General features: G+C 45.4%; 1 protein-coding gene across 1 annotated transcript; it reads left to right on the forward strand.

Moving 5' to 3' along the window:
* Nucleotides 1-7,391: 7,391 nt before the first annotated feature.
* LOC123070115 (uncharacterized protein At1g03900) lies at nucleotides 7,392-10,839 on the forward strand. The gene is made up of 8 exons (XM_044493140.1): nucleotides 7,392-7,780; nucleotides 7,900-7,931; nucleotides 8,376-8,476; nucleotides 8,557-8,629; nucleotides 8,759-8,790; nucleotides 9,054-9,144; nucleotides 9,556-9,667; nucleotides 10,267-10,839. The coding sequence occupies exons 1-8, from the start codon at nucleotides 7,688-7,690 to the stop codon at nucleotides 10,654-10,656; spliced, it is 924 nt and encodes a 307-aa protein (XP_044349075.1). The 5' UTR covers nucleotides 7,392-7,687; the 3' UTR covers nucleotides 10,657-10,839.
* The last annotated feature ends 426 nt before the right edge of the window (nucleotides 10,840-11,265 follow it).

Consider the following 11,265-nt stretch of genomic DNA (forward strand, 5'->3'; position numbering starts at 1 on the left):
AAGGCCTTATTTTGACTATAAGCATGAAGAGAATCTAGCACGGATTGCAACAAAGAAATACAATCAATTAAAGAGCAATTTTCATAATTAAATTCCTTGAGATCCAAAATAGTGGGTTTAGCAACATCTAGGTTTTTATTTCTTTCAATCCCATATTTATCAATTTCATCATCAAGATCTAGAAACTCCGAATTCTTAGAACGCCTTCTAGGTAAAGGAAGATCATATTCAGTTTCATCAAGATTCATATTGCAAAACAAAGATTTAATGGGGGACACATCAATAACTTTTAGATCTTCATCTTGATTTTCATAGGAATTGGAAGAACACGCTTTAATAAAGGCATCTTTGGAAGCACGCATCCTAGCAGTTCTTTCTTTGCACTCATCAATGGAAATTCTCATGGCTTTGAGAGAATCATTGATATCATACTTAGGAGGAATAAATCTAAGCTTTAAAGAATCAATTTCAAGAGAAATTCTATCAACGTTCCTAGCCAAATCATCAACTTTAAGCAATTTCTCTTCAAGCAAAGCATTAAAATTCTTTTGTGAATTCATAAACTCTTTAACACTACTCTTAAATTCAGAGGGCATCTTATTAAAATTTCCATAAGAGTTGTTGTAGGAATTTCCATAATTATTAGAAGGATTACTAGGATAAGGCCTAGGATTAAAATTCCCTCTATACGCGTTGTTTCCAAAACTATTCCTACCAACAAAATTCACATCCATAGATTCATTATTATTCTCAATCAAAGTAGACAAGGGCATATCATTGGGATCAAGAGGAGTATTTTTAGTAGCAAACATCTTCATAAGTTCATCCATCTTTTCACTCAAAACATTGATTTCTTCTATAGCATGCACTTTTTACTAGAAGATCTTTCGGTGTGCCATTGAGAATAATTAGCCATAATATTATCAAGCAATTTTGTAGCATCTCCTAACGTAATTTCCATAAACGTGCCTCCCGCGGCCGAATCTAAAAGATTTCTAGAAGCAAAATTTAATCCGGCATAAAATTTTTGTATGATCATCCATAAATTCAAACCATGAGTAGGGCAATTGCGAAGCATCAATTTCATTCTTTCCCAAGATTGGGCAACATGCTCATGCTCAAGTTGTTTAAAATTCATAATATCGTTCCTAAGAGTGATGATCTTAGCGGGAGGAAAATACTTAGAGATAAAAACATCTTTGCATTTGTTCCAAGAATCAATACTATTTTTAGGCAAAGACGAAAACTAAACTTTAGCACGATCTCTAAGTGAAAACGGAAATAACTTCAATTTGACAATACTGTTATCCGTATCTTTCTTCTTTTGCATATCACACAAATCAACAAAATTGTTTAGATGAGTAGCGGCATCTTCACTAGGAAGGCCGGCGAATTGATCTTTCATAACAAGATTCAGCAAAGCGGTATTGATTTCACAAGACTCATCATTATCAAGAGGAGTAATCGAAGTACTAAGGAAATCATTATTATTGGTATTCGAGAAGTCACACAATTTGGTATTATCTTGCGCCATGGCAACAAGTAATCCAACACACAAGCAAACAGAAAGGCAACGGGAAAAGGAAAACGGGAAAAGGGGAGGAGATTGGGAAAGAGAGGGCGAATAAAACGACAAGGGTGAAGTGGGGGAGAGGAAAACGAGAGGCAAATGGCAAATAATGTAATGCGAGAGATAGGGATTGTGATGGGTACTTGGTATGGTTGACTTGCTCTTGCGTGAGCCTCCCTGGCAACGGCGCCAGAAATTCTTCTTGTTACCTCTTGAGCACTGCGTTGCATTTCCCCGAAGAGGAGAGGATGATGCAGCAAAGTAGCGTAAGTATTTCCCTCAGTTTTTGAGAACCAATGTATCAATCCAGTAGGAGGGCACGCACAAGTCCCTCGTACCTACACAAAAAGATAGCTCCTAGCAACCAACGCGATTAGTGGTTGTCAATCCCTTCACGGTCACTTACGAGAGTGAGATCTGATAGAGATGATAAATAATATTTTTGGTATTTTTGGTATATAGATGCAAAGTTAAAAGTAAAAGGCAAAGTAAAAAACAAAGCAAGTAATAAAGTAATGGAGATGGATATGATGAGAATAGACCCGGGGGCCATAGGTTTCACTAGTGGCTTCTCTCAAGAGCATAGATATTCTATGGTGGGTGAACAAATTACTGTTGAGCAATTGACAGAATTGAGCATAATTATGAGTATATCTAGGTATGATCATGTATATAGGCATCACGTCCAAGGCAAGTAGACCGAAACGATTCTGCATCTACTACTATTACTCCACTCATCGACCGCTATCCACCATGCATCTAGAGTATTAAGTTAAAAACAGAGTAACGCCTTAAGCAAGATGACATGATGTAGAGGGATAAATTCATGCAATATGATAAAAACCCCATCTTGTTATCCTCGATGGCAACAATACAATACGTGCCTTGCTGCCCCTTCTGTCACTGGGAAAGGACACCGCAAGATTGAACCCAAAGCTAAACACTTCTCCCATTGCAAGAACTACCAATCTAGTTGGCCAAATCAAACGGATAATTCAAAGAGACTTGCAAAGATAACTCAATCATACATAAAAGAATTCAGAGAAGATTCAAATATTATTCATAGATAAGCTGAATCATAAACCCACAATTCATCGGTCTTAACAAACACACCGCAAAAAGAAGATTACATCGAATAGATCTCCACGAGAGAGTGGGAGAACATTGTATTGAGATCCAAAAAGAGAGAAGAAGCCATCTAGCTACTAGCTATGGACCCGAAGGTCTGAAGTAAACTACTCACACTTCATCGGAGGGGCTATGATGTTGATGTAGAAGCCCTCCGTGGTGGATGCCACCTCCGGCGGAGCTCCGGAACAGGCCCCAAGATGGGATCTCGTGGATACAGAGGTTGCGGCAGTGGAATTAGGTTTTTGGCTCCTCTTCTGATCATTTGGGGGTACGTAGGTATATATAGGAGGAAGGAGTACGTCGGTGGAGCAACAGGGGGCCCACGAGGCAGGGGGCGCGCCCTAGGGGGGGGCGCCCGCACCCTCGTGACCGCCTCTGTTACTTCTTGGAGTAGGGTTCAAGTCTCCTGGATCATGTTCGGTGAGAAAATCACGTTCCCGAAGGTTTCATTCTGTTTGGACTCCGTTTGATATTCCGTTTCTTCGAAACACTAAAATAGGCAAAAAACAACAATTCTGGGTTGGGCCTCCGGTTAATAGGTTAGTCCCAAAAATAATATAAAAGTGGAATATAAAGCCCAATATAGTCCAAAATAGTAGATAAAGTAGCATGGAGCAATCAAAAATTATAGATACGGTGGAGACGTATCAGTAGGCTGTTGAAAGCTTCGGTCAGCTCGCTCTTCACGGACCGAACCTTTTCCATAACCGCACCCATCAGAGTGCGGTGTTCCTCGACAATGGAAGCGCGTTGCAGCGCTTCCTACAGAGTGTCAGCCGATGGAGCTCATGCTCCTTCCCCCTCTTTCAAAGGGGGTTGTTGGTCCGAACCTGGAGTCGTACTGGACTCCGGGACGGTGTTCGGCGGAGGCTCGGACTGTTGAAGCCCCCCACCCTAGGTGGTTATGGGGGTCGCCGTGCCCCGCTCTACGGCGTCTGAGGTGTTGTCCTCGGGCGCCTTCTGGACGGTATCGTCCGCCCCTCTCCGGCTAGGAGATGGCCTTTGGGATGACACCTCGGTGTCCTCCATGGCAGGGGGGAGAAGGCGCGAGATGGCCCGTCACTCTCCGCCTCTCTAGGGGCTAGAGAGTTCCCTTCCGAAGTGGAGGGAATCGGGATCTCACACGGAGGGCTGAAAAGCAAAAAAAAAGATTGGGCATGACAGAGGCAGATTAAAGCGATATGAACGAGTAAGTTTCTAACACTTATGTTTCGGCCATGGGCTTCTCCCTTTGGGCCCTCTCGGGGCTGTGTTCGGACTCCGAGTCTGAACTATCCGAGAGGATCGCTCTCCCCTTCTTCGGCGTCACCCCCTCTAGGTTCTCGGAGGCTGTCCTCTTTCCCCACCTCATCTTGAGGGGGAGGCGCTCTCCACTTCCTCTTCCTGCTCCTCCTTCCCCTTCTCCTCCTCTTCGTCCTCGTCTTCCTCGTGGGAGGAGACAGGCTTGGTCTCTCCGGACGCAGCTTCCGGAGGACCTTTGCAGCGGGGCCCGTCCTTGGGCCCCTTGCTCTTCTTCTTGGCCTTCTTCTCCGGCGCCTTATAAGGCGCCGGGACCAACATCTCCTCTAGCGCAGGAGTGACTGGGTCTTCAGGCAACGGAGTCGGACTCTTGATTCACTCCAACTTCTTGGTCCAGCCCTGTAACAAAAAGATGGGCTGATGAGTTCGGTATAGATCGAATATACATATATGAACTAGTTATGTCTTCGGAAATATCAAATACTTACCGGAGAGGTCGGATTCATGGCGTTGAGGCCGATTCTTCGGTCTCCATGGGCCAGCTCTTCGGTGCCTTGAAGAGTAGCTTCCACATCCCCTCGTGTGTGGTGCCGAGGAAATGTTGTAGAGTCCGCGGCTCCTTCGGCTTGAATTCCCACATGGGGGAAGCCCGACACTGGCATGGGAGAATGCGGCGGAATAGCATAATTTGAACCACGTTGGTTAGACCAACGTTCTTCCCCAGCACGTTGGTGATGTGCATTTGCAGCGCCTGCACCTCCGTCTGGGATCCCCAACTGTGGCCCTTCGCATTCCAGGAGGGGAGCCCCATGGGGGGTCCAGATCTGAACTCCGGAATCGCCGCCCACTTAGTGCGGCGGCTCAGTGATGTAGAACCACTCCTGTTGCCAGATCTTCACGGTCTCCACGAAGGCACCCTTGGGCCATGTGGTGTTCGGTAGCTTGCTGATCATAGCTCTGCCGCAGTCCGTGTGCTGCCCGTCGACCACCTTCGCTTCACATTGAAGACCTTGAGCCATAGGCCGAAGTGTGAGTGGACGCAGAGGAGAGCCTCACACACGACGATGAACGCCGAGATGTGGAAGAAAGAGTTCGGGGCTAGATTGTGGAAATCTAGCCCGTAGTAGTACATGGGTCCACTGACGAATGGCTGGAGTGGAAAACCTAACCCTCTAAGGAAGTGGGGAAGGAAGACGACTCATTCGCCAGGCTCCGGAGTGGGAATGACCTGACCTTCGGGGGGAAGCCTATGCTTGATGTTGGCGGCGAGGTACCCCACACTCCGGAGATCTTTTATCTCCTTCTCCATGACGGAGGAGGCCTCCCACTTGCCTTTGGAGCCAGATCCGGCCATGGTCGGAGGAGGTGGTGGTGGTGGTGAGAAATACAGAAACTTTGCGGGCGCAGAGAGCTTGGGAGATTGGAAGGCTGAGGAGATGTGAAGGCATGGGGGAGAAAGTAAAGATCCATTTCCCTCTTATAGGCAGTAGTAATGCCAACCGCCCCCACTCGTGCCTTGAATCTCGCCTATTCCCAACGAAAGCATGCATCGCAAACGGTTGGATTACCCAAATATCATTGATGTGCAATCCTGTATTAAGTGGGCACGATCTCTGTTTTGACAGGACGTGCCAATGAGGCGTGGCCTTGAAACATGGAACGCGGGGTGGGAAAACGGTTCAAAATGCCGAAGGGTCAAGTCTGACGCTTCGCCGAAAAAGTTGTCAGTAAAAGACACTGTTCTTATTTTTTTAATATATATCATGCCTTCGTAGCTAAGGGTTGTGTTTATTGTGAAAAGCCGGATACAGTTCTTTTACAGAGGAAATCCGATGTGTATTCTTCAAGGAACCTGCCTTGCAATGCCGAAGACAATCTGAACGCCAAATATATCATCATTGAAGACTGGTTCAGGGGCTACTGTGGGAGTCCTGGACTAGGGGGTCCTCGGGCGTCCGGTCTATTGGACATGGGTCGGACTGATGGGCCATCGAGATACAAGATAGAAGATCACCTCTCATATCTGGAAGGGACTCCTGTATGCATGGATGGCAAGTATAGGTGTCCGGATATATTATTCCTTTCGGTAAAACCGACTTTGTACAAGCCTAGGCCCCTCCGGTGTTTATATAAACCGGAGGATAGATCGGAGGCAGGATCACAACATTGCTGGGCTAGCCAATCTAGGGTTAGCCAACTCGATCTCGTGGTAGATCAACTCTTGTAATCCCTATACCCTCGAATATAATCAAGTAGGAGTAGGGTTTTACCTCCATTAAGAGGGCTCGAACTTGGGTAAACACTGTGTCCTTTGTCCATAGTTACCTTCGGTCCTCAGACATACAGCTTGAGCCCCCCTACCTGAGATCTGCCAGTTTTGACACTGACAATGGAACAACAAAAAATTATAGATACGTTAGAGACGTATCAATACCCCATCCACAGTCAATACATTCAAAGCAGAATGTAGGTTTTACCTCTTCGAGAGGGCCTGAACCTGGGTAAACATCGGTGTCCCCTTGTGTCATGCTACCATCTAGTCAAGACTACTAGATCGGGACCCCCTACATGAGATCTGTCGGATTCGATTCCGTCCCCTAGCCACCGCCACACCATTTAGAACACAGAGATAAGAGATCCAGAGAAGAAGAACCACCGGAGACCCTTCTAGTTTTGTTTTCCATCTCCATACCCATATTCATTTCACCTTCACCATTACAAGATGAAATCTTCCAACCCCTACAAACACCTCACTCGTCTTTTTTATACGCCTGGTCCTGGCGCCAGGGGGCTTGGACCACCCATACCGTGACATCGGCAGCTACATATTTACCTACTCCCTTTGCATCACTTTAATCCATACCTTCTCGTAGAGGGTGGTACATGCCCATGCCCTAGCTTTTCATGCCATGGTCCTTGCCGAGGTATGCCCCTCTTATGTCAGATCATCTTTCCTAGCCACTTGGGCGCGATCGAACATGCTGGGGTGCGGGACCTTCTCTCCCCGGAGAAGAGGGAGTTCCCCCGAACACTTCCCATTGCCCATCGGGTTGATCTCACGGAGGGCCCTCGATGGCTCCTTCGGGGAGGCCCAAGGGGTACCCCCGTCCTGATCCCGTCGACAACCGGTGACGATTATTGCGATGGCGTGGTGATGCTGCTTCAATGGTGACTGGTTTTTTCCTCATCGGGACACGCAACTCGAAGTAGGGTGGTTGGTGCAGAGCAAGGCAGTCGACACAATGAGTGTAGCTGAGACTAATGGCTAATGGCCGTCTGTGCCGCCACGAATTTGTGAGGCGTGCTGCTCGATAGGCGGCGGTAAGCGGCAGTGGGAAATGCGGCGGGGTTTGGCGGCAGCCGACGACGATGCCAAACGTCGAGCTAAGTGGTTACCCCGGCGATAGGTGCGGGAGAAGGGGAAGGGGAGAGGGGGAGGATCACACGGCCGCGCGCGCGCTCTCTCATCTAACGGGCAGGGAGGTGACCGGCCACGGCTGGCGCCGATCGACAAGGCCAACTCTCAACACCTTCCCTTCCCCTTCCTACATTCCTCGTCCTCCTCAGTCTCTCCCCTCTCAGCCCCCAAAGGATCCCTCCTCTTCACACTCCGTCTCACCACATTCGGAGCTCGGATTCAACCACTGCTTATCCCACCCGATCCCTCCCAAATCATCCCCGCACCCGATTCGCTGCTCCCCTGCAAAGAGAGGTCTGTACCCCTACCTTGATTCGGCGGCCGGCGCCATGGCGAGCGGCAGCGAGCAGCCGCAGTCGGAGACCGAGCCCGAGGCGGTGGAGCTCGTGCTGTTCCAGGTCGCCGAGTGCTACGTCTATCTGGTATTCGCCCTAATTTTCTTTGGTTTCAGTGACAATCTAGTGATGGGGATTCGCCGAGCGCTTGCTGTGCATGAATGTGTTGCCGACGGCCTGACGTTTTGGGGCCTTTTTGTGTGCAGATACCTCCTAGGAAGACGGCCGCCTCTTACAGGTTCTGCTCCTCTTAGTTCGTTGAAGAATCTGATAACGGTTTGTTAGGATTTGTATCTGTTGACTGTCAGGTTGAATAGCGTTAGTAGCTAAATAAACCACGAAAATCACAATTATCTAAAGGTTGCAGGCCTTGTTTCAGCATTTTTTTTCGCATTTGCAAACTTGATTGCAAAGATAATGCACTATTTTGCTTCACGATTGCCTGTTCGTCCTTTGTGGTGTTCGGTTCGAGTGATGGATTGAACATCTTTTGTTTGTTGTTGAATGTATCACCAGTTCGCAGCCGCGTCATTGCTTATACGACCGTGCTAACAGAAGAAAAGACTAGGAAGGAAATCCTACATATATCATGGACTACCCCACCATAGGATTAATCCACTCCTCAGACCATATCATGCCTTTCGCAATTTATTGAAAATGATCTAACATTAGTGACATCTAGGGCTGATGAGTGGAATGTCAACAAATGGGCTTGGGAAGGGGCACTTAAGGTTGCCAGCAAGGGAGAAGAATGTGTCATCAAACTAGAAGACAAGAGCACTGGTACAGTAATTTCGTTACTGCTGGCCATTCCTTTGTAGCGTTTGTAATCCTGACTTCTTAATTTCTCTTGTTCATTTCAGGTGAGCTGTATGCTAGGGCATTTCTGAGAGAAGGCGAACCACATCCGGTGGAAGCTGTAATTGATAGCAGCAGGTCGGTATATATTGCTGCCACAGGGCAGTCTAATTGTATAATGAAATGTGTGCCTTTGCAGTTTCATTCTGGGTTAGACACCGCAAAAACTCTATTAGCAGAACCTGAAACGATTCTTATTGCCTGCAGATATTTTGTACTTCGCGTTGAAGAGAATATAGGTGATAACTTGTCTTTCCCTTGAGTTATAAGATCTTGCATTTGCACTGATATTCTACTTACTGCTGAGTTTAGCCGTTTGACATAGTATTTGATACTTAGTGTCGAGCTGGTGAGCATAGTGTTTGTTAAGTTGTGTTGAGATGGTGAGCATGGTATTTGGCAAGTAGTATTGAGATGCTGAGCATATTGCTTGATCTGGTTAGCACCATTTCTTGCAATGGTTCGTATATAGAAGCATGACAATTCTTACTATACGCTGCAGATGGGCGTCAGCGTCATGCTTTTATAGGTTTAGGCTTCCGTGAAAGAACTGAAGCATATGACTTCCAAGCTGCTCTACATGACCATATGAAGTATCCTTTTATCTTATCTTGAAACACATTATGTTGCCTGTAATTATGATTGTCACATGAATGTTTCCCATGCAAGTAAGTCCACGACCAGAGACTATACATGTGGAATTCCATTAGATCAAAAAGTAATGTCTGCTTAGCACAATATATTATTGTTTTGAAACTTAACAATTTTAATACTAAGTGGGTCTACTACATGAATCCAGTCAGGTCACTGAGCAAAGCTCGGAACTTTGAACGCACTTCCAGTTGACAAAAATGTTTCTTTTAAAGTTATACGAAATATTTCTTGGCCAGTCACTTTTCTTCTTCTTTCCTGTTTCTTTATTATTTCTAAATATATTGGTGTATGGTATTAGAGTTGTACAATAAGTTGTTCATATAATCTGTTGTTCTCTTACATTATCAAAGATATCTGAACAAGAAGAAGACCGCTGAAGAGATGGTGCAGCACTATGAGAATACATCATCAGTGGATTATAGCCTCAAAGAAGGGGAAACTTTAGTTCTTCAACTAAAAAATGTAAGTTTTCATTGGACTTCTTATTCCAGGAGAAATGAATTAAAGCTTGGTCATGAGAGTATTTTTAAATGTCTTAAAAATTACTCCCTCCGATCCAAAAAAAGTGGCTTTAGTTCAAATTTGAACTGAAGCTGAACTAAAGGCACGACACTTTTTTTGGATTGGAGGGAGTAGCATATATGATTTCTTTATGCTTAACTAGTATTTTTCCTCTTTAAGATGCACAGTTATTCTGTGTGCAACCTCCGTTTCCGGTCATGCATGGGATTTATTGAATTGGAGTAATCTTCTTATCTTGACCTAGAAAACACAGTCTAGTGCATCTTCAAGGTTCCTCCAATGGCATTTGAGAACATCATATACCCTTGCATATTCGGGGATATATCAGTTTGAGCTGCTGTCACACAAGAACTTGAGAAAAAACTGAACCTTACTAAGATATAGTTAAGAATATTTTTGTTCATGCGGCAAAATGAGTTGACTAAAGTGTATTATGCTACAGTAGTAAATTTGTATGCATGCCTTTGATAAGCACTTGACTTGCCTTGTACTCATGTTCTTCACGTAACATGCCCCTGATTTTTGGGTCTGTTATGCAGAAAGAAAGTGGCAGCAAGACGAAATCTGCATTTTTCGAGCAAGGCCTGAACAAGCTGTCGTTCAATGAAAAAACAAACACCAAGGAGGCCACAGTGTCCCTCAAACTCCCACCACCTCCACCCTCACCCGTGTCTCCAACTGATTCTGGAGTTGCCATGTCCCCTTTCAAAGCAGAATTTCCTTCCCAGGAACAACCAGGCACCGGGGATGCTGGAGCCGCCGCTGCTCCTTTCAAAGCAGAGTTTCCTTCACAAGAAGAAGCACTGGATGATACCGTGGAAGCTAGAGCAGAAGCTGCTCCTCGTAATCAACCAGCCGCAGCAGAGAAGAGCAAACAAGGAAGCGTGGATGATGAGTTTGACTTTGGGGACTTCCAGGCTGCTGCTTGAATCATGTATCCTGTACATACGTCAACTTTATTACGTGGACACATACATGTCTCCTTTCTTTTTCTTGGATCTCCCGTCAGTTGTGACTTTTTTTCGCCACCCGAGTTGTTTGTTGTACAGAGAGCTGTCATATGATAAGCCGTATAAATTAAGAATACATATATAAGCCGTGTTCTACGTGGATGGAAACATTCTGGATTTTTTTTTGAAGCATGTATTTTCTATTAAATTTAAATGAGCAATACGTAAAAAGTAGCCAAGAAAAGAAAGAAAGAAAAAGGGAAAAGAGCCAGATCCTATCCAATTCATGCTATAGGTATCCCCATAGATTTGATCAACTAGAGCGAAACATCATCCCAGATTGGAAAATGATCCATCCTTGAGGGCCTGTTCATGCTTAATTTTGAAACTGTGAATTAGAAGGGTCAGGTTTTGAGTAAGTATTTCCAGGAATTTCTGCAAGGAACTTCCTGAAAATCATTGCCATTTCTTAGAATCCATAAGTTCCAGCACCCTAGAATGATTATATCCATGTCCAAGGCCTTGGGAAACTTCTGATGGGCTAGTAAAATCTCATCATACATATAAATTCCAGCACCCTAGAATAAT

Source organism: Triticum aestivum, chromosome 3B (assembly GCF_018294505.1).
Source record: "Triticum aestivum cultivar Chinese Spring chromosome 3B, IWGSC CS RefSeq v2.1, whole genome shotgun sequence".
In the NCBI taxonomy this organism is placed as follows: Eukaryota; Viridiplantae; Streptophyta; class Magnoliopsida; order Poales; family Poaceae; genus Triticum; species Triticum aestivum.

Bases quoted from the DNA above. Each gene is read 5' to 3' on its own strand.
- LOC123070115 (XM_044493140.1), top strand. From the start codon at position 7,688: ATGGCGAGCGGCAGCGAGCAGCCGCAGTCGGAGACCGAGCCCGAGGCG. The intron at 8,477-8,556 runs GTACAGTAATTT...TGTTCATTTCAG, and splicing joins ACTAGAAGACAAGAGCACTG to GTGAGCTGTATGCTAGGGCA. The intron at 8,791-9,053 runs GTGATAACTTGT...TATACGCTGCAG, and splicing joins TCGCGTTGAAGAGAATATAG to ATGGGCGTCAGCGTCATGCT.